This window comes from Notamacropus eugenii, chromosome 3 (assembly GCF_028372415.1).
Source record: "Notamacropus eugenii isolate mMacEug1 chromosome 3, mMacEug1.pri_v2, whole genome shotgun sequence".
Lineage (NCBI taxonomy): Eukaryota > Metazoa > Chordata > Mammalia > Diprotodontia > Macropodidae > Notamacropus > Notamacropus eugenii.
This window is the reverse complement of record NC_092874.1, coordinates 286,792,746-286,816,236: the sequence shown is the minus strand read 5'-3', so window position 1 is coordinate 286,816,236 and position 23,491 is coordinate 286,792,746. Positions and strand designations below refer to the sequence as shown.

Here is a 23,491-nt window from a genome sequence, read left to right as displayed (position 1 = left end):
ATGAGGAAGGCAAGGTGGATATGATCCCTTTGGCAGTTGAGTAAATAGGTTCAAAGGGATAATGTAATTTGCCTGTGGTCACATAGCTAAGTATCAGAGTCAGATCTTAAATAGTCCAAGTCTTCACACATACAGCCCTCTGTCCACACTGAACCACCCACCTCTCTGAACCCTGTACCTAAACACGGCTAACCCTATATTTGTTCCTTATATCATTTCAAAGGCAATCTTTCACATAAATTCATTCTTTAGCAGCTATTAACCTCTGTTCCCCCTCAGAAGGAAGGAGATCCCTTGCCAACACTTCCCCATACAGTACCATGCAAATTATTTGGTCGAGAAGGGGTGGCAACTCAGAACAAGCAAACACTTGAACTCCTCCAAGTTGGTTCCAAGTCTCCAAGAGCCTCATGCAAACAATAATTTGAATAATACAAGGAATGAAGGGGGAGGTGATACAGATGTGCAAATTTGGGTTAGCAAGGTGCTGCCTCTACAGGAAGGAGTTTGGGCTGACGTTTGTTAACTTGGGAGGGGGAATAAAAACCCCAATTCACTTTGGAACGGTTGCCCAGTGAAGCTTTTACAAGTCGAGCATTCCAGATGAGACTCTTTAGAAGTTATCTCTGTGCTGCAGGCCAGCTGTTGCTCTCCTCAGTCCCGATGACTGATTGATAACAGGAGTCAGCAGCTGTAGGAGACACTGGCCAGTGGAGCCCCACTGCCAAACTCAACCAGGGATTGCCACTTGGCAGGGTGAAGGAGGCTCATTCAAAGTTAATTGATTGATCCCCAGATTCCTCGTGGCTAACATGGTCACTTCATACTAAACTGCTACTGAGCCTACTTGCTCCCCTCTCCATCAGCCCTCCTCTAGCCTCAATTTTCACCCCTTTGAGGCTGTTTCCCCCTTGGTCATCCCACAGTCAGGCTTGGAGAACACTGCTGTTTCCCTCAGCTGTCTGGAAACTGTTAACAAACCCTCACTTTAGCTGTGAAAGGTTATTCCCTCACTCCTTACCAAAAAAATTGTCCTAGGCAATAAAAGAGAGAAATATAAATCTACAGTATTCTGGATTCAGAAAGACCTGCCTAGGCTCAAATCTTGCCTCTGGTACAACTAGCTGCATGGTCATTGGCAGCTTGCCTAACCTCTCTGAGCCTCAGTTGCCTCAGCTGTAAATGAAGCTACAATGTCAGAGCTAAGACCCTATGAAGAGTCTTTGTTTCCCCTATGCTGTGTGGGCAGAGCAGAGTCCACAGGGGAAACATTGGATAAGAACATCCTCCCTTTCCACAAGAGCTGTATGGGAGGAACCCAGTATGGGAATGTTGGCAGCAATACCAAGGGAGAAGGTGAACCCTTAATAGGGGTAGGGGTGGGGGTGGGGGTGGGGGTGGGGGTGGGGGTGGGGAGCTGACAGGCTAAGGAGGGAGCACAGGATAAAGCCGGAGAGGCCAGAGGATGTGGGTTTGAATCTTGGTTTTCCTACTTAATACCTGGTTTGGCTGGGCAAGTCATTTGACTTCTCCAAGACTAAATGTGGGACTGTATTTTATTCTATGTGTTCTAAAACCTGCTTCCCCAGACACACTGCCCAAGGGAGCTAGGACACAAGAAAGGCTGAGAACCCTCACCACATAAGATGTCTCATTTTTCTTCTAGAAACACAAAGTTCTAGGCATAACCAAAACAGGCATTTCTGGAGTTCTAGAGGAATTTGTCTCCATGGTGACTTACCCTCCCAACTTGTTTGCTTGGCTCTTTTCCAATGTTGGTCAACAGCATTTAGCTAAAAGCATATTATACTCCCTAATATAACTCAGAGGGGATGACGTTGGGCCTGACTTTGATATCCAGGACCATATATACTGAAATGCTCGAGTCTGCCTGTGATTATTATATTTGTATAATCTAGGGTTAGAAAGCTGCAGAAATTTGAAAGCCCTGATGAATATTAACCTTGGGGAGGAGGACTTTCTAAACTCACTTTTCTGACTATCCAGGGTTAGGAATTGAAGTCTAGAAGCTAGACTCACCGTATAGTCAACCACAACTTCCCACTCTCAGGTCTTTCTCCTCTGAGACTAGAATAGCCTGGCTTATTCCAGGAATCAGATTCTCAGTGCTGTCAAAAACCCTGCGGATCATCTGTGATCATCTACTTTTGTTCTGATGACCTTTAATGAGGAGGGACCCACCCTTTCCAGAGGCATCCAGGCCACATCAAGATATCTGGAAGAGCATGGGAAATGCCTAATAACACAGTTATCAGGACTTTTTTTTTCCTACCCATTGCTCATTGTTTTGTTGATTGGAGAATAAATCAAATGACTGAACACTGGAACTCAGTTAGCTCCAGCCCCCTCCAAGTCCCAAAGCTAAATATCCTCAGATTGGGGAGCCGATTCCCGGCATGCTTTTGAGGCACCTCAACCCTCTTGACTGACTTCCTTTGGATGTACTCCAGGGCTTGTCAAAATCCTCCCTAAAATGTGACAGGCCCCTGGAGCTAACACAATCCTCTTAGGTGTGGTCTGAACAAAGCCTAGTTCAGACAAATATCACTACCTCGTTCTGAACACTATGACTCTTGGGTGTACCTGAGATCATGGGGGAAGGTGTGGGGCAGGGTAAGAACTACCTTTATCACTCTGCTGACTCATAGGGATGCCATATAGACTTGCCTTTACCTTAATAAGTAGGAGAGGCGTCTGAATTTTCTGGTTTGGTCCTCTCACTTCTAGAAATCTTGAAGGTTTCTGAGCAGAGCAACAAAATTAAACCCATACTTTATTTTGGCAGCGTGTGAAGAGAATGGGAACAAAGAGGGAAAAGAGGTAAGGAGACCAATCAGGAGGCTGCTCATAAGATTCAGTCCAGATATGAGGAGGACCTAAAATACATTGGTGGAAGTGGGTGGAGAAAAGAGGACACGTAGGAGACATCTAGGCAGAATCTACAACAGTTGGCCATGGGTTGGATGAGGAAGAAGGAATAAGTCCAAGATGACTTAGTTTCCCATTCTGGGCAGTTAGAAAGCCCATGCTGCCCTCAAGAGAAATAGGGAAGTTGGCAGTAGATAAGAATTTGGTGGAGGGAAGGAATTGGGGTTCACAAGGAGTCCAGGTAAAGACTTAGTATTCCAATCTGCCCTTCCCCTAAGTAAACATGTTCCAATCTTTCCAAGGAAACTTTGAAACTCCAGCATATGTCACTGAGTGCCTTGGGACAGGCAGGCAAGGCTTTAATAAGTAGTCTTAATGTCACTCTGCTGCTCAAATGTCTTAGGATCATAAGAGCTAGAAAGGGACTTCAGAGATGATCTTTCTGAAGTCACAACGATGATTCCCTGTTGCCTCTAGATAAAAACCAAACTCCTTAGCCTGGTTTTTAAGACTTTTCCTTCACAAGTTGGCTTCAGCCTCATCTCTTTCATCTACTTTCCTTCTTAGGCAGAATGACTCACTTGCTTTTCAAACTCAGCATTTTCTCTTCCCTCTCTGTTCAGCTTTGCAGAGGCCATCCCCTGTGACTGGAAAGCAATTTCTCCTCACTTCAAACTTCCAGAATCTTTAACTTCCTTCAAAGCTCAGCTCAGGGGTCAACTCCTTTCTTGATCCCCTAGTTGTTCATGCTCTTTAGGGAAAGAGCACTCAAATTACCTTGTATATATTTTTCTACTTTACATGATATGACTCATCATACAACGTAAGCTCCTTGAAGGCAGGAAATGTATTTCATTTTGGTCTTTGTCCTCCAGATCAGACCTGAGGACATTGCAGAGCCTCCTAGAAGAGATATGTTACCACTCCAAAGATTATGACCTAACCATCCACACAGGAAAGACAAATGGATGAAAATCTCTCTCAGTCGTCCACATCACAACTTGCTTTTCAATTAAAAAATTTAATTTGAAAGATGCCTTGGTTGCATGGCAAGAGAGGTAGATCACTGGTGGGCAACCTGTGTGCTCCACTGATTTACTCTTAATGTTAGGTGAAAGCCAGTTGAGATGGGTCTTTCTCCTTCTACTTCCTCCCTTCTACAAGGAATGACTAAATTTTCCTTGAGTATCTACTTTTTATTTGGATCCTAGGGCAATATTAATTTGCATCAGCAGAGTATTTTGTTGTTGTTCATTTTTCTAAGAGGGCCAGTAACATCATGGGGTGACATCTAGACTTGCACATGAATTGGATTTAAGTGAGGATGAGTTGCACAAAGTCATCAGCCTCACTTGTCCAGAGTTATTGAAGTCCAGTGGCAAGACAAAAGTCAGGATGGTAGGCGATGGCTGCAGATGAATTGGATGACCTTGGAGTCTTCTGTGTCTGACCTTGGAGTCTTCCATGTCTGACCAAGCTCTAATCAGTCTCTGCTTTTGCCCCCTTCATGGATGCTGGAACAAATTGTTCTCAGCCACCCATTTCACTGGGGGATGTCTTCATATACTTGGGTTAGGCATCCACCTAAGTCACCGACGTGTTTGAAGCCTGCCGATTATGCTCTCTCTGGTTTAGCTTAGTGGAGTGTTTTAAACTGTCACTGAAGTACCTAGAAAAAAGACCTTTGCTCTCGCTTCCCTGTTGCCCCCAGAGCATTTCAACAGTTCACTTTTGGGCTTAGGTAGACTTCTGGAATCACCATACTTTTACACATTGCTTATAGAGAAAACCCCAAAGATCTAAATATGCAATGCATAAAGTTTGAGGATTGTCTTTGGCAGGGATTCTGAATGAGACCCCTGCAAGATGTTTGCGGATTCACTTCAAAGGGTTCTTGAAGTTATGAGAAGGAAAGCATTTATGTCTTTATTTCAATGTAATTGAAATTTGTAATCTATGTGACTCTGAGAGGGATCTTTATTGCCAAAGGGATCTACGGCATAAAAAATGGTTAAGAATTCCAGGTTTACAGTCTCATTCACTATGAACTAAAGAAAGAGGAATGGTAAAGGCTGTGTGGCTGGTTTGGGAATAATGAAGAAGGCAAGACTGAATTTGGGAAAGCTTGAGAAGATGAGAAGAGGAGAGGAGGACTCAAGAAAGACTTAGAACGTGAGCAGAAGGAATGAGAAGTCAACATGAAGAAGTCACATGAAAGCCTGGAGAAGGATGTTGATAAGACCAGATATGACAAGTTGAGACAGCAATGTTAGGAGATGAGACATTAACAAAATGAGAAGGGCTGTGGAATACACATTCATATAGCACCTGTGGTTTTTTGTTTTTAATATTTTATTTGCTGAGAGTGCTACTATTATGTCCATTTTACAGTTTGGCCAACAGGAGTTAAGTGCCTTGCCCAGGGTTACACAGCTAGTGTCTGAAGCTGAATTTGAATTCAGGTTTCCCTGATGCTCTTTCCACAGTATCACAGGCTGCCTGAGTAGGGGAAAACAATTCCAGAGCTAAAGATTCTGCCCCTCCCCACCAGCTGCAATTTGCCACAGTATTTCCCCAATGGAGCTATTAGCATGATTAACCAGCATCTGTGGATCTCACTTTCAGTTAGGATGGCAAGCAGGGAGAATTTTATAGCAAGGGTAAAGTTTGCATTTCTGCCATGGTCAAGTGACTTATCTATTTTTAAAGGGTAAGCTGGTCTCTTTTCCAGAGGGGAACGAAAAGGGAAGTGAGGAATGCCTCTCCAATCTCCAGTAGGTATTAACTGAAGGTGAGGTGTGAGTATAAAGCTTGGCATGATCTAGCCAGAGGAGAATCAGGAGTACGAAAGCTCAAGAAGACACCTAGTGGGTGATGGAACAAATGGAACAGAGAAGAGGGTGCATGAGACAATAATAACAGACAGACAAAACCATGCAACTCTGCTAACAAAAACCTTCCTGGGGCTGGAAAGTACACAACCAAATTAACTAATGGAGAGTTGATACCCAAGAGAAGTAGAAAGATGGCCAGGTAGTGTATTCATGGTGCATCCATACCTCCAAGACCATAGTCTGAAAGGCTTGATAAATATGATGGCTGAATCATTTTCAGTGATCACTGAAAGACAGAGAATGGAAGAGGTACGGTAGGAGTGGAGAAAGGTAAATGCCCCAATTTTCAAAAGAAGGGAAGAGAATGGAGTTTGCTTGATTTTGATTCCTGCTACAATGATAAAACAAACAAAAAAAAATGATACTGAGGGTGTAGTTAGTGACTATTTAGAAAAGGAAGCAGCAAACGAAAGGATGATTTCGCCAATAGGTCCTGAGAGACTAATCTCATTTCTTTCTTTCTTTTGATTTATTGGGTTGTTAGACTGGAATTTCAGAAAATCTTACTCCTATGCAACTTTGTGGCATAGAAGGGACTAAGGTATGCCAGTAGCATGTAAGATCTAGGAGGTTCTACCATGCTGGGAAAGCTTTGGGTATAGTCTTAGGAGCCTACGAGAAGACAGAGATTCATCCCCAGGTTTTCTAGCCACTTGATGAAGTCTCCAGCCATGGCAACCTATGAAACAAAGAAACATATAAAATGACTTTCAGTCTTAGGGGACCGGCCTTCCACTCATGCAGGAATACTGGCAGAAACAAAGGAAGACAGTGCTCCAGATCTGCTCTTCTACTGTCCACAAACATTATTTTGGCTGCTGATACTCCATATTCGAGGTCAATGAGCACACCTATTTTTGGAGCAACTGAATCTACCTTGATAGTCTTGCTCTATATGGTACTATGAGCCAAAAAGAAATTGCATCTAAATAGGATGACTGTAAGTTCCCCTTGGAGAGAAAGACAAATAAAGAAGTTGCCAGTGGTGATTTTACCATGCATCCAAAGGCAAGAAGACAAGTGATCTCATGGAACATGTCATTCTCTTGTGTTGCAGCATTCTGGGTAAACATATTGTCCGTACTGAAAGTATCTTTAATGATGGTATGGCAAGGTAACAGAAAAGTTTTCTCAGATGGTACCCTATGGGAGATTACATTTTAAGTCATATATTTGACTGAAAGATATAGAGAGCATAATGTCCCACTGGATTTTTTTTAAACTATAAAAAAAGCAATGATGGTGGTAGAACAAAATAACTCCTTGTTAAGAGTTTTCCTCTACTCAGTACCAGTCATGTATATGTTTTAAACCATACAAGATTTCTTGAAAAACAATCTGATAATGTTGTCCAATGACCTATGATTATTAATCTCAAACAAGACATAAAAGTCATATGTTCACCAAAGGCACTTGCCGCCATTTTGGAAAATGTTCAATACCAAATCCAAGTCCAAGAGAGATTTCCTCTTCAATGGTGAGATATTCCAGTTGCTCCTGTTTTATCAGTGACGTATTGCTTATATCAAGCCCCAGAAAAGCAGTCTTCTGAATAAGATTTTAATCACTCCCAAGTCTACCATGCATAAAAAAACCCAACTGGATAAAGAATATCTATTGTCCAGAGTATGATACGTAGTTGGAAATCCTAGAGCACTGGTCCAGCAGTTTTTACACAGCATATTCCAAAAGTCTTAGATGTTGGAGTAACTGCTTTGGAAGAAATATACAGGGTGTCCCCAAAGTACACTGGAAAGACACTACATGCTGTGTCCACCATTAGACCATGAGCTCTTCAAGGGCAGAAACTCTTACCTTTCTTTGTGTCCCCAGAATTCAGTGCAGAGTTTAGTACATAATAAGCGCTTCCTGTCTATTAACTGCCCAACAGATGTACAATGAGTTAGGCTCAGAATTGAAGAGCAAGTTGGACTCTCCTTGTGGAAATTATAGAGAGCTTTGAATTTCCCCAAGGTTCTCCCTAAACCACACATCTTGCTAACTTTAACACTCTATCATTTCAGCTGCAGAATACCATAATCTCCAAATAAAGTTAGGTATCATCAAAAAGGCAACCAAAATTCATGATGGGCACAGATAAGCTGTAGCATATTATCAGTGAAGAACTTTATGTGGGATAAGTATTATAAAGATCAGAGAAGTATGAATACAAAAGGAGGTAAAATAATCATAATGAAAGCATTAGATAACTAGGGAACAGCCACTAGTGTCCATGCAATGGGAAGAAACCAAGAGGAACACACCAGGTGGCGCTCCTGGGGAGCAGAGGTGGGTGATAGGGGGTGACTTACATGAGGACATGGACAAGTCACTAAGGATGAAAAGTTAGGGGTGGGTAGCAAGGCATATCATCACAAGGAATTCCCATGTTGATGACATCGTAGATTTACTGAGGGAGGTCAAGGGAACGCCAAAGTAGAAGTTAGCAAAGCATCTGACAAAGCATCTCAAGGTAATCTTGTGTGAATTATAGAAAGACATGAGCTAGACCATAGACAATTAACATGCATTTTTTTAAAAGGATTATGTGCCAGGAACTGTGATAAGCTCTGGAGATACAAATGAAGATAAAAAGATGGTCCCTGTCCTTAAGGAGCTATGGGTACCATAGTACCATTAGGTGCAGTGGGAACTAATTGAATGAACATTCCCAAAGACTCATCAACAATCATTCAGTATCAACTCAGAAGGTATCTAGTGGATCATCTCTAGTACCTGTGGTTTGATTCTGTGTTTAGCAATTTTTGAAACGAATGGTGTGTTTATCAAATTTGCAGAAATCATGAAGCTGAGAGGGATAACTAACATAGTTGGATGAGTCAGGATCCAGAGATTGTGCCAGGGCAGAAGGTTAAGCTGAACCTGATAAATGTAAAATTTTACACATAGAGGAAGTTATAGTTAAACAGTCTGTATGGGGGCATGGGGGTGGAATGTGAAGGTTTTGATTGGACTGCATAGCTGATGAGACACTGTTATGGCAGCCCCAGAGGCCAGCTCAAAGGGAGGCTGTGTAGGGAGAAGCAGAGGGAGATGATGGCTCTTCTACTCCCTGGTAGTCTCATCACGTGAAAGAGTGGGGTTGGCATCTATGAGGAGACAAGAAGAGTGGTGAATGGTCTCAAGGTTTGGTGGGAAGAAGAGACCAGAGTCATGTTACTTCTACAAGTATGTGAATGCCTGTCAAGAGGGCCTGAGAGGGCAGAAATGAGAGAGCTGTAGATGTAGCTAGCAGTCAAGTGTAAGCGAAGATGTCTGAACAAGGTGTGGGCTCCACCCATATGGAGGTCTTCAAGCAGAAGCTGGATGATCATTTGGGGAAAGGTGGGAGAATCTTGTTTATTCCATATGATAAAAAAATGATGATGCAACTGTTTGTTTTAAAATATTTAATGGTTTAAAAAAAGTGCTTTATTTTACAGATCAATAGTACATATTACATGGGAATGGCCTAAAATAGTCTTGGAAATTCCACTAGTCAATGAAGTCACAGATGGAGACTTAAAATAAAACTGTTCATGATTGGAGTGTAAGTTATTGTCAACAGCAACAATGAGATAATTTCTAATGGCAAAAATAGCTTTTAATTTCAAATTCTGCAATGATTCAAATGAACCTTGGCATTGAAGAGCCCATGACTTAAGGAGAAGATACCTAACAATACCTGAACACATCCAAACTTGCCCCTTTTTCCAGGTGAGTTTAATGAACGAATGATGGGGGATTCCCATGTGCAGCCAGAATTCTGCTTTCACGAAACAGAAATGGACAGTTTTTATTTGTCCCTTTCACAACTACCTGTAAAACTAATTGTGCTCAACACAAGGATCAGGGTATTCTGAAACCATACTCTGAGAGCATGTAGCACCAGGAGCTCACTACCTAATCCAGCAGACCAAGATTACAAAGCGAGGAGAAGGGGGCAATGTTCTCCATACTGAAATCTGCTTACAGAGCTGGGAAGGGGAAAGAGGCGACTCAATTCACTGTAGATATGACTAGAGAAAATTCTGTCTTTGTGTTAACCCACAAGGGAACACAAGGGGATTCTTAAAAGAACTGTTCCATTGGAGAGGAGCCGCAGGTGCTTAAGTGGAAGGCAGTAAATGTTTACATAGCAGCTACTGTGTGCCAGGCACTGTGTTAAGCTCTTTCACAAATATTATCTCATCTGATCCTCACAATAACCCTGGGAGGTAGGGCTATTATTATTCCCATTTGACAGCTGAGGAAAATGAGGCATAATTGACTTGCCCAGTCAGTCACAAGTGTCTGAGACTGGATTTGAACTCAGATCTTACTGACTCTAGGCCCAGGGATCTTTCCACTGTTACCACCACTCTTCCCACTCCCCACCAGCTGCTTATCAACAGAGTCCTACGATCAATCATTAAAAAAAATGACAAAGCTAGAAGTTTCTCCTCCTCAGCTGTTACATCACCAGAACATCTCTGAGGTCATCATAGAGAAAGTATGAATATTTAAATTTTTTTTTAAATTTAAAAGGCTTATTTCACTCATTGCTCTCTTGGCATACAAGGCCTGCCTCTCCCTTTCCAATCTCTAAGCCCCCTTTTTAGAACAGAGGTTCCAATTTGCCACTAAGTCTAGAACAGAGAAGCTAGCTACTAAATACATACACCTGTCAAACAAACATTCTAAGCTAGAGGTCAATTTATTCCTATCAGTGAGAGGTGTTTTAGAAACCTAACAGAGCTAATTATGCAGACTACAAAGATTGGTTTTTTTTCCTTAAAAAAAAAAAAACCCAACAGCTGGTATTAACTGAGAATTAATGAAATAATACAAGTGAGCCATTAAAGCTAGCCATGCCTGAAACACCTGCTTACAGCTTTATAACCAGTCCCCCAACTTAAAAAACAAAACAAAAAAAGCCACAAAAATACATATACAGGATCCCTTGGCATTTAATATGTGCAAAATTGCTTACCATTTATTTCAAACTTTGGTTAAATATTTATTCAGTCTAAGTATTTCAGACACGTTATGGAAGCCATACAAAAATGATTACGAACATAATAATGAGGTAAGTTAAAATTCTACCAGTGCAAAAAGCAAGCATATGCCGAAAGCAATGCATACAGGTTAAATAAATGTGGCTGCAGCTCTCACCAGGAGGGGCAGAGCTGGCAGGCCAGAAAAGCTCATTGTAAACATTGTTTTTAAGATACATATCTAAAACTCATACATCTCATCTACCAAAAAAAAGCCAAGGTCACCTAACACAAGAGTAGTGCATTTATTTTGCCTTTAGAGTTCAGGGCATCTCATTTTAAGAGTCTTAAGATTTTGCATATTTCTTCAGGAAAACCTTGGTAAGACACATTCATTACAAATACTGTAGTATAAAAATCCCAATTCTTTACAAAAGTTATATATTAAAATATTCTATACATCTTAAATTAGTCGTTGGAACATACATACATCAGTTCATTCAATCTTTCCAATGGATACTGTGCATTAAGTTAAGACATCCCCTACTCACCCTACAGAGTATAAAAAACGATTGCAAACAGTCTTGTGCAGTTCTCCGTTCTGGATAATCAAACGCAATTATTGCTCAATGTCAATTTCCGATGTGAACAGGAAGTGGTTCTATGAAATTGGTAATAACGGTTACAGACAAGTGCCCTGGAACCAATCCAGAACACCTCCCTATCGAAGGATGGAATCACACCTGAGTAAGGCTGTCCGATGCTGATATTTAAGATGTAAAAAAGTGTGTACAATTTCAAGGTTAAAAAACAATGCAAAAATAAAACATTTAGGACATTTACAAAATCTTACAAATGTTTAAAATACTTTGTCAAAACTTCTTTCCTGGTAAGGTGCTTCTTCTACTTTGAACCCGACTCCTTCCTTTCTGCAAAAGAGTAACACACACACACACATCCACTTCAATCGCCACTTACGGATGACAGTTTCAAATGTATTAGCAGCTTCCAAGTAGTGAAGAGAGAAGTGACCTGACCTGCACAAGATAAGTGCACTGATATCCAGAGAAGGGAAATGTTCCAGGTCATATGAGCTGACCAGCTTACAGCCAAGATGGGACCTAGATCCAGAGTTCTGGGCTCCTAAATCCAGCATATCCTCGCCAATGCCAGGTAAAATGGACAAATACCAAGGGAGCCATTTTCCTACTCATAATCTGTCAAGTTGCTAAATTAATGTCAAGCTGGAAAATCAAGGCTTCCTGTATTCATCCTTGTCTTTAAGCCCCAAAATAAAGGTCAAAAAAGGAACAAAAGGCACTAAGAGATCTGCACCCTACATTTCATCCAAAGACAACTGTTAGAGAACACTGCTCACCCAAAGTAAAGTTAGAGTAATCCTTTCCACTGTTGGGAGAAAGGGGTAGGACAGTCACTTTATAGTACTTGAGATAAAAGAGGGAATTTTTTCCCCCCTCAAAAGCAAGATTTTCAAAGAAAGCTTTACCCTCATGGATGAACACACATTGGTTTCTCAGAGGACATCTTTGCTTTTTTTCTGCTATTATTGGGATCTAGAATTGAGTGACTATATTTCTAAAACATTCCGATTCAATGAAATCTGTTAGAAAAATGAGTAGAGAAACCCTTGTATAAACTGATCATCACTAATGATTTACTAATGAACAGTTTTAAAGCAAAGAAAGAAGGTTTATGGAACCCCTGCACCATCATTACCTTGAAGCCATCGAACCTGGGTAGCTGGGCCATATCCCTTTTCGTTCTTGGCTGATATTCTGAACACGATGGCAGGCCTGGAGGTGTAATCGACGTAAGCATTGGCGAGTTGCCCTGCTGTGACTACACAGGAAGTTTTCAGGCCACAGTAAATCCGCATGAACATGGGCTGACTTGGATTATCTGGCACCTGTGCTGTACGAATAGCCAAGTAGGCTGAATATTCCAAAATATTTCCAGAGGGTGAAACTGGAGGTTCCCAGGAAAGATGGATACAGTCAACATTCTTGAGGGAAAAGAACGAGAACAAGAACATTCAGGTTCTCAAGCACCTGAAGAAGCACGCACATGCAGTTTAGAAGCACATGAATGTTCAAATGCAGATCATTACTATGGATTTTAAATTAGAGACAAAATTTTTAAGTTATACTTTTAATAAACCAACCCTAATTGGATCAAGAATGCCTTGATCTCTTATTTTGTTAAAACGTACAAGTTGGTAACTAGTGGCCACAGTCTGGAGATCCACAAGATGGCACTCTCCCCTGAAAACCATCACTACTCTAGAGAAACAATCTCAGAATGATGATAACCTTAACTTACCTCTAATACTTGTCCTGAAACTCTGGTTCTCAAACTCAAGATGATTATACCAAGAGAAAAGTTAATTTCCTGGCCCTTCTGCCTTTTGAGCCCTAGCTTTTCCATAATTTTGCCTTGCCCATTTCTCTAAGGAATTGATCAATGGTATTCTCTTTCAGAATCTACCCTTCCAAATACTACCATTTCATTGGAAAAGTTATTCATAATCCTAGTCTAGTACTATGCATAAAATGTCTGCGGCTCCATCCTCAGTTAAATCATAGGCTAACTTCTTACCTTTGAGATTCTGACAGCACAAGGGGCTCCAGGAAAACCAGGAATACACGTTTTAAATTCACTTATTTTGCTGAAAGGGCCTATCCCACAGCCATTGATGGCAGCAATCCTGAATCTGTACACTGTGCCTGGAACAAGGTCTTGCTTCTTAAGTAAACTGTAGTCTGGGACATCTGTATTTCCTACCTAAAAATTTAAATACATGCAGAAGTCAGAGGAAAAAAAGGATCTCCTTACAATATGCTAGAACTTTTCCAATTAAGCGATTACATTTTAAAATGTCAAAGTGTGAGTAACACCTTGTACCCACCACTCATTATGACTCATCCTGAGACTTAGTGTTAATTACAGTCTGTCAAGAAAAAAAGGCCAATAGACATAATGACTAATAAACTATGATACAGGAATGCAATAATAAAGCAATTTTAAATTGTTGCCTAAGGACAGATGCTGTAGACCATGCAGGTACCTTACTAGGGTAATACTTTGAGGTATGAATGAGTCCCTGAGGAAAATCTTAGTGGCTACAAGAGCATTAAATTTCAATTATGAGAAAGTTTTCTTTATGTGAATGAGACCCAACCACATATAGAGAGTTTATCTGGTAGGATACCACTGAATTATTATCTAATGCAATCTTGTTTAAAAAAATAAAAAGACAAGCAGAATATGAAAGCCACAAGCAACATTTTAGAAACCACAAAACAGGAATATTTTCTCCATCAAAGTGGTACAGAGCTTTGGAACTAATTGTTGTAATTATTATATTTCAAAAGAAAAGCAGCATAATATACTGAGTAGAGAGGTGGCCTTTGGGGTCCAAGCCTGCTTCAGGACATAGGCTGTATAACTAAGCAAGTCACTTAACCTCAGTGCCCTAAACAACTTTGAGATTATAAAAGCTATAAACCACTTGTCGATTTGCACTAGCAGAGAGGGTTTTCTTACCATGAGTTTCCTCATCAAAGAAATCCTCTATCAAAGAAATCGCATATTTGGAAAGAAGAAAAAGAAGTATGTGTATATATGAATTTTTCAAAACCAAATGGATTTTATCCCAGGCTGATGACAGTACCTGTACTTGCAATAACAATGCATTTCTAGCACTTTGCAAAAACAAATTGGCAATGTTTCTACATTTTTGTGTATCTAGACTGTTTCTACCTAATGCCTCCAACACAGTAAGATAAGAAAAATATTTAATTATATTCAAAATAGTTTAATGTCATATATATGTTTTATATTATATTTAGTAAGTTAAGGATTCATGGTTTTTTCATTGTGAATATTTATTCCAACTGACTTTAACCTTTGTATCTTGATAAGTCTCCCTGATTTCTTGTGGCCAAGACAATTCATTTCTTCATGGCTTTTCACTGAGGATGCCCTCCAAATTTAAGAGACTAGTCTCATAAAGTACATACGCCTACCCCAGGCCTTTCTACTTGGATAGGACCTAGCAGAACTTTTATTGTTTTCAAGAATTCATGATTCCCCCCATAATATAATGGGATTTTAAAAGGATTTATATTATCATCATTTGGAAAAGTAGGCAATTGAAATGTTATTGATCAGTGTTTCCAAAATGCTATTCCATGGAAAATTGGTAGTCTGTAGAATGTGAATTTTTAAATAAGAGTGTATTTTATACTAGTAATAGCTTCATATCCGATACATAAGGGAGAAATGGAAAAAATAAGCATAATTTCAGTTTTTAAAATATACTTCAGGTTGCCTATGTTTTATTCTGACATTCCCCTGTCCCATCTTTATCCTAGGTGTATTTCACATCCCTAGCCCACATTTATGGGTGCCATAGATATGTCACAAAGCCAGGAGATCTTTCTGTAAGTGTCAATCTGGTAAACATTGATATATAAACAGTTATCTGACTTGGCTAAGGAAACTGGGGAAGGACACCTTGAGAAAGTTTCCAAAATCTCTAACTATACCTGAGAACTATCTGGCTCCTGAGGAAGATGCAAAGTCAGGATAGAAAATCCTACATAAATATGGGTTATGTTACTGTGCTAATTTCACAGGATAGCCCAGTGACTTTACTTTTTAAAAATATATAGGATTCATAAATAAATAGCATTTATTTTTTAAATGGCTTAGGAAGAATATACAAGAAACCCCACTGATCACTAACAATCTAATATTTGTGGATCGGGATACTTGAGTTAATGATCATGCTGACCATCAACATCCAGCACGGTGCCCTTTACATAATAGGTATGTATTTTTAAATGGTAGTTGCATTTAAGCTGAGTAAGCATACAGTGGGGGGCAGGGCACAGTTAAAGGTGCACATCCATACACACAGAGGAGAAAACACATCCATGGCTACCTTAGAGATATTCTGCTTTCCTTTTGGCAGCAAGTAGAACTGGTTGACAAAAGCAGTGTTATTTTTGAAGATCCCCACATCACACCACTGGCGTTCTCCTTTTTTTTCTGTGGTCACTGGCTTGGAAGTTGTATCTTTCTAGTATTAGAGAAAGAGGTATTATGTAGCTTTGCCATACTATAGCATAACCACAAAGCTTAGATGAAATAAATTTCTGCAGTGACATGAGTAAACACTAGCACAAGAACAGGTCACAGATAACAGTCTTCGTATTGGCTTAACAACAACGCTCATTTGAAACATAGGTGGTGGAAAGCTTTGTGCTCAGTCAGGCCGCTTCTGAACTACCAATTTAATGGGTGATCACGTACTTTGAGACTTTTCTGTTAAAATGTCAATCAGCTTACTGAGGAGGTTATTTCAGAGACTTTGTTGTGGTTCAGTCATTTCAGTCTTGTCTGACTCTTTGTGACCCCATTGGGGTTTTCTTGCAAGGATACTGAAGTGGTTTGCCATTACCTTCTCCAGCTCATTTGACAGATGAGGAAACTGAGACAAACAGAATGAAGTGACTTGCCCAGGGTCACACAGCTAGGAAGTGCCTGAGGCTGGATTTGAACTGGATTTGAACTCAGGCCTTTATGACTCTAGATTTGGCACTCTGTCCCCTGTACCATTAACCACAACAACACAAGAGTAATATTTTTAATTGATGTTACAAACTGGCTTCAAGAAAAACAAGGCAGGAGCTGGTCATTCTCAGCTGGCTTATTTCTAGGCTCAGGGGCAACCTATAAACAAACAATTATCTTTGAGCTTGGAATAAATACTTGGGATTCTGCAAAGACTAGAAGCAGTGGCCAAAACCAGAAGACATTTGAATGTAGTCTACCATGCCACTGAATCACATAGCAGAATCCAATAACTGAATATTTTCCTGCTAAAAAGAAAAACAAAATCTCCCCCTGTTTGAAAATTCCTCTGATGACAATGGAATTGCAACGTTGACCCCTGAATTGCTGCTCAGTACTTAAGAAATAAGCACTTCAGTCAATAAGATGTGACTATATGGTCAAAGCCCAGTTGAGTACGACCTTAAACGCATAACAAGAGAGGCGTGTCATTACTGGTTTATCTTTACAGCCAGCCTGTTAGAAGGAAAAGCTCCACAAGAACAAGGACTAATTTTTCCTGATACCTGTATCTACAGACCTCTGCACGGATTTTGTTGTTTGACAAATAATACCCCCAAAAGTTGGCTACAGAAAGCCACTATAAAAATGATCATGCAACTACATTCAGACTAACACATAACAACTCTGGCTGAGATGACAAGAGGGCCAAACAAAGTTCATTTGGCCTATCCTCCCATCAAGGGGAAAGAAAGGACTCTGTGTATGAGGAGATTAAGGAGCCAAGGACCATTCTATCTAATGACGTGAGGGAGAAAGAAGAGACGTGGAAAAAAATCTAAGGAGAAAAAAAGTAAACAATACTAATAACGAAACTAGGTACAGTCCTTTACATAGAACAGGGAAATTCATCAAAAATAAAAAGAAAGAAAGAAAAGAAAAAAAAAAGATGGTGCTTTTAATAGGAGTTAACTTCAAACCTTTTTACCCCAATTATGCAGAGCACACCGAAAGTGGTTTTGTTTTGTGATAAGGTAATAAATTAGACCTCGAATAGATTATGCCTCTGATGTTCGGTGGGTCCATCCAGTTGGTTGGTGTGCCTGTGGCAGAGGCAGAATGGTGGGCAGGGCTGCTCACAGGTTCAACTCAAATGAGCAACTTTTAGACTTCCATTTAGTAGGAGACCGTAGCAGCCTTTTTCTCGCATACCCTTCTACTTTTAATATTTGGTTATTCTTTTAATCCTGTCTAAATTTAATTCAAGATGCTACAGAAGAGCCAGAAAATGCCATCAAGTTTCAAAATTTGATCAATATCTAGAAAGCAGATGGTCACAGACACCTAGTGTCCCACAGTCCCTTGGAGTCAAGAGGCCAAACACTTACTGATAATGGAACAGGAGAGTCCTGGGTTTCAGCAGAGCTGACTTTGGTTATTGGTTGAACAAATGTTTCATCACCTAAAAAAAGATGTTCAAATGAGACTTACAGGATATCTTACATTGAAAAAGGCAGAAGACACTCAAATATCACTTGCAAATTATTCCCCTACCTCATGTTGTTAAATGGTTCCTTCAAAAATGGTAGAATTAACATTACAGTAGAAATTTCATAGAAACTAAGTTCTCAGTGAGTTTAGAAGAGGGTTACAGGAATTGATGCATTTCAACCCCTACTAAAAATTACTAGGGATATTATCATACAGGAATCAATGTCAGTTAGGGTATGACTGTATCGAGCTATACATTAAGTATATTAATATAATATGTATAGCAATAAGTGTTTATTATGTGTATTATATTATCCAGGTATAGAAATTTCAATAGCCAAGGATATGTATGCAATCTGACTCCTAATGACTCATAAGAAACCAATTCTATTTAAAATTAAAAGAAAATATGGAAAATTAGAAGTCAGTTAAGGTGGGAAGGCTATTAATTTATGGCGTAAAACTAAATATCACACTTTGGGAAAAATTGGCAACAGGTGTGCATGTGTAGATGAATGCACATGTGTGCGCTGCCTCCCTCCCCCTCATACAGTGTGTTCTCATTCTAAATAGGCAGGGAGCTAGAGTACACAGGGACCCAACCATTGTGTATTAGCTACAAAGCTTTCCGTGCACATGTCTGGCTCACTCCAAGATGAGTATGAGACACAAAATTCAAACTACAACCCACGAAATGTCTCCAACCTTCGGATTTTCCACCGAATGCTGCAGGTGATGCTTCATCTTTCACAACTGCCCCATTCGTACTGGTTGACTCCATTTTAATGGCCCGCTGGGGTGCTGTGGTATGTGTACCAGAAATGGCACTGGATACAGCAGCTTCAGGATTTATTGTCCTTAAGTCCAGACCATATGACTCACTTACATTCTTTGAAGTCTGAGCACCTGTAGTTAAAAGGAGGAAAAAAAACCAACTTTTAAAAAGTCACCTGCAGAGAATTTCAGGCCTGTGATTGATTCAGCAAAGTCCTGGGCCAAATAATTATACCTCCGTTTGAGGTTTTAAAATATTTTTTACAATGAACTTAACATCCACAAACAAGAACATTTCAATATTCAAATAAGAATAGAAAGCAGATGGTATATGAACTTGAATTCCTATTAAGTTTATATTAACTTTTTTTTTAAGTTTGTATTAACTCAAATGTGATGGTAACAAAACCACCCTCCTTGGCTATGATCTCCTTCTGAAGTTTTTTGTTCTGCATCTTTTTCTACATTTCAGTGTTTTCATGTGTCATTGTTTCACTGACCTTTCTTTTCTCCCCTCTTTGGAGGGTGGGCATTTCTATCCCAACCCACCAACTCTCCTGCCCAGCAAACACACATTTGGAAAGACCGCCATCTAAAATGAATAGTGCTCAGAAGAAGCAGTCTCTTGAGACAGATATAAAAGCGATGTTGGGCAAATCATTCTAAAAGAAGCTGAGAGTTCTCCTCTGGGCAGGGTGTGGCTCACAGCATACAAAAACCAGATGGATGGTTTGTTTCTAGAGGCACTGAGTTTTTTCTGTATTAGAGACTGAACATAATAGATTCCAGAATTTGGAAAAACTGCAAAATATTCATTATACAGATTCAAGCATAGCACAGGTTAAACTTAGAGACACTTCAGAAGAGCTGGGATTTCCATTGATGTGGGCACTCCTTCTACCTCCATATCAGCCCTTCCACCCCAAGGGTCCCTATGTGGCAGCCAACATTCTGGAATTTTAAACCACTGAACTTGGCTATGGATAATGGAAGTTCATTGTTGGCCTAAACATGAAGACTTTCCTAGTTTCCACATTTAGCAGCTAACATTTATATTACACCTACTATGTGCCAGACACTGGGATAAGTGCTTTATAATTATTATCTCATTTGCTTCTCACAACAACCCTATTATCCCTATTTTACAAAAGAGGAAACTGAGGCAAACAGAAGTTAGGTGACTTGCCCAGGGTCACACAGCTAGCTAAGTATCAGAGGTTGGATCTGAACTCATGTTTTCCTACATCCAGGCCCAGTGCTCCCTTTTCTCCTTCCTCATTGCTGAGGTTGACCCTGGGGCCCCACTCTCTTTTCTGAATTTTCTTGCCACTGTTCTCACGGCTCTCTCCCTTCCTGCCTGACCACTTCTCAGTCTTCTCTGCTAGACCTTCCTCTGGGTTGCTCCCACCCACTGTGAGCTCTTTCCCCCAGGTCTCTGGCCTGGGACATCTTCTCTTTCCTGGCAACCTCCCCAGTTCCCAGAGAGGCAGCCTTGGCTAGTAGAGAGAGAGAAAGGGCTGGAGTCAGGGCTGGAAGACTTTAGCTCCCAACTTGCTGCAGGTATTTGGTAGCAGTGTGACCCAGAGGAAATCCTACTCTAAATCTACAATCTCACACATGTCAAAGAGCTTCTCTCCTGAGCTCCAGATTCACATCACCGGTTGGCCAAATGGACCTCCAAGCATCTCCAACTCCCTACATCCTGAGCCAATGATAGATACCTCTTCCCCTTCCCGCCAGGAGCACCACTATCCTCACTCACTCACTCATCCCCATACTCAATTTATCATCGAACCTTGTTTTTACCTCCACAACATGTTGTGTATGTGCTTTCACCTCCTTTATCTCTGGTCTGAGCTATTGCAAGAGCTTTCTAACTGGTCCCCCTGACTCTTGTCTCCCTCCACTCCAATCTGGCCCTCCACATGATATTGAAGTCATTTTCCTGAAGCATCCACCCCCGCTCAAACAGCTCCTCATAGCCCTTCAGATCAGGTAGAAGAGCCCCTCTTGGCTATGGAAGGTTCTTCACAGCCTGGCCCCCTCCCACTTCTCCCCTTCCCTCCACCAAATGAATGCTCCAGTCCTACTGACTCATATCTATCTGCTGTCTACTTCTTTGTCACCTCAACCTCTTGGAATCTCTTTTCTCTTCAGACTGAGCTTCAGCATCACTTCTGCAGAGGTCTTTTCCCAATTTCCTAGCTCATTCCCCTAGTATATTCATTCCTGTGGAAGATTATTACCTTGTCTATCCCTATAGATACATAAGCCCTGTGCTTTTGTCTTTGTATTTTCTGTGCTTATCCCTGCTGTTAGTGGGGGCCAAATAAATGCTTTAATGAGGGACTGCTTGGAGCTTATAGAGTTCACATCTCACTGGCACAGTCTTTAGGATCCCAGAGTCCCCTGTAGACTGGTGATGCATTGGAAAGGGACATTCAAGCATGTCCATCCCAAAAGAGGTTTTGAACTTTCCCCTCCACATGCCAGTATTATCATCTCCTACCAAGTAGGACTCATGGTGACATGTGAACCTACTTTTCTCTGGTTAACACCAGGTTGGGGGGCTGAATTTATATGCATTTTGTTGCTTCCTTTCAGATACATTCTACTATTAGAGTTACAAACTCCTCTCAGACCAAGCACTGAGAATGCTAGCAAGTTATTTCCCTGGTATACATACAGAATACTTTCACAAAGGAAAATGGAAATGAAGTGAAAATATTCACCCTACTACCAATCTCCTACAGGATAGAGAAAGATGGGTGGCAGTGTGTGAGTGTGTGTGTGTGTGTGTGTGTGTGTGTGTGTGTGTGTAAAACATTTTTTAAAAATTTGACAAATCTATTTCTTATGATCAGAAATGTAATGGCTGTACTGATACATATATGCTAAAAATTATGTGCCTTAGATTTTTTTTTTTAAAGTTAATTTTTTTTGGACATGGCCAATAAGGAATTTGTTTTTACTTGACGATAAATATTGGTTACAAGGTATTTTTTTCATTACTTTTCATGGAAGAGAAAACAGATTTTGCTAACTGGACAAAATAAAATTAACCATTTTTAAAAGGTTCTAAGAAAAGCAATTTTTAGAATGCTTGATACAAAAAGCATTTATAACCCCTTATAAGGCTTGCCATATCCGAGTGTAGAGACTGAGAAGGCTCAAACTGGACTTTTTAAAGCCTCCTGTGCCTGGGATTTTCCATGAATGGCTCCTATAATATGAGGGTGCTTCTCTCTCAGAATGACCCAAAGATGTTACAGTGTAACTGTTTCACCAAGGAATTTCAGAGCCAAGTACAGTGAAGATACAATGATGCCTCCCTTGAGCACCAAGTAAAGCAGTAACAAAATCCGCTACACATGGTCAGTTCAAGATCGTACTCCTCAGGCAGCAAGTCAGAAGAGTGCACCTGTCTGCTTTAGTTTCCTAAGTTTGTATTTGATACGCAAGTTCCCTTCCCTCAAACAGTTTCCACATACAGATGTAGTGGGCTCCCTGAGGGCAGGGCTCTCCCTCTATTCTTTGTACCCCCAGGGCTTAGCTGAGTGCCAAACACAACAGGAGCTTAATAAATGCTTACTGACTGACACCCATATCCAGCCACCTCCTACCTTTCCAGACTTCAGACCCCTCAACTCTCTGACATGTTGGATCCAGTGACAGCAGTCTCCTGGCTATGCTGTGAAGAAGACCCTCCAACTCTCAGTGCCTGGCATTCTCTCTGCTTGTCCCCCATGCCTGGAATGCTCTCCCTACTCCTCCACCTCCTGACCCCCTGTGGCTTCCTGTAAGTCTCAACTAAAATCTCCCCCCCCCAGGCCCTCTTCATTCTAGTGCCTTCCCTCTGTTAATTGTTTTCTATCTATCCATAGAGAACTTGCTTTGTGTATATTTGTTTGCATGTTGTCTCCTTATTAGAATGTAAGGTCTTTGAGGGCAGGAATGGTCTTGTGCTGAGTGCAGAGTCTGGCACATAGTAGGTGCTTAATAAATACACACACACACACACACACGCACACGCATACACACCAAAATATAAACACAACCCCCTAGTAGAGACAGCTGACAGCCTGCATGATTTCCTTTTCTGTAGGTTACGACTTCCTGTTTTTGGTCATTTGGAACCAACACTGTCCACGGTCCCGTGTTTTTCCAAAAGCCCATGTTATTTTCAGCCAGCGTCATGAGGGTATTAATCATTCAATGGAAAGGTTGGCACCTGTACCTTCATTTTTCTTGAGCATCTCCACTGAACAGCTGCCATCTGCTGCACTAGTTGCCAGAGCAAAGGAGGGAAGCGAAGGCGTATTGGACTCAAATTCTCTATGATCCAACTGACTTTTTACTGAAGTTCCTTTCATGACTATATGGTCAGATTCTGTACTATTTCCTGTGTCTTCCAGCTTTAATAATTCTTGAGACAAGAGAGAAACCGGCATCTATGAGAAGAAAGAGGAGAACTAAAATCTATGTCATTTTTTTAAGTAAGGAGCACAAACAAAAATAAGTCATTAATTTTGTTTTGGAATTGTTATTCATTTCACTATGACTAAACTATTTTGTAAGTATGACTTACTAAGGTCTATTTTTTAAAAATTGGAAGGACTCATTTTTATAATGGTTTAAGAAAGGAGTTTTCTTTCACTCTTTTCTCTTCATGATAATACTCAAATGTCTAGTTTTAAGATGGAATGTGGTCACCTTTTAGGAAGAAAGCATTAATTTTTGGACAAAAATAGTTTCCCAAGCAATACTTCTACACTTTCTTAGTTACCTATACAAAAGGATCTAAATTTACTTTTCTAGTCCATTTTGTTGCTGGAAAATAACTAAACCATATATAAGTCAAGGAATCCT

The 23,491-nt window shown here is 40.5% G+C and overlaps 1 protein-coding gene across 3 annotated transcripts in view; it reads right to left on the bottom strand.

Annotated features, from left to right (window-relative positions):
* Positions 1-23,491, bottom strand: part of HCFC2 (host cell factor C2) — a 52,843-nt gene that overhangs the window by 13,878 nt on the left and 15,474 nt on the right. Inside the window, exons 10-16 of one of the 3 annotated variants that reach the window (XM_072655770.1) lie at positions 22,860-23,073; positions 18,554-18,754; positions 17,746-17,819; positions 15,726-15,863; positions 13,376-13,561; positions 12,497-12,782; positions 6,234-6,462 (exon numbers count right to left, since the gene is read on the bottom strand). In XM_072655770.1, the coding sequence (XP_072511871.1) occupies positions 6,347-6,462; positions 12,497-12,782; positions 13,376-13,561; positions 15,726-15,863; positions 17,746-17,819; positions 18,554-18,754; positions 22,860-23,073 (1,215 nt within the window). In that variant the 3' untranslated portion in view covers positions 6,234-6,346. Of the gene's footprint in view, positions 1-6,233; positions 6,463-9,178; positions 11,689-12,496; positions 12,783-13,375; positions 13,562-15,725; positions 15,864-17,745; positions 17,820-18,553; positions 18,755-22,859; positions 23,074-23,491 lie in introns of those variants that run through there. The other 2 variants (XM_072655771.1, XM_072655772.1) reach the window with 2 other exon arrangements.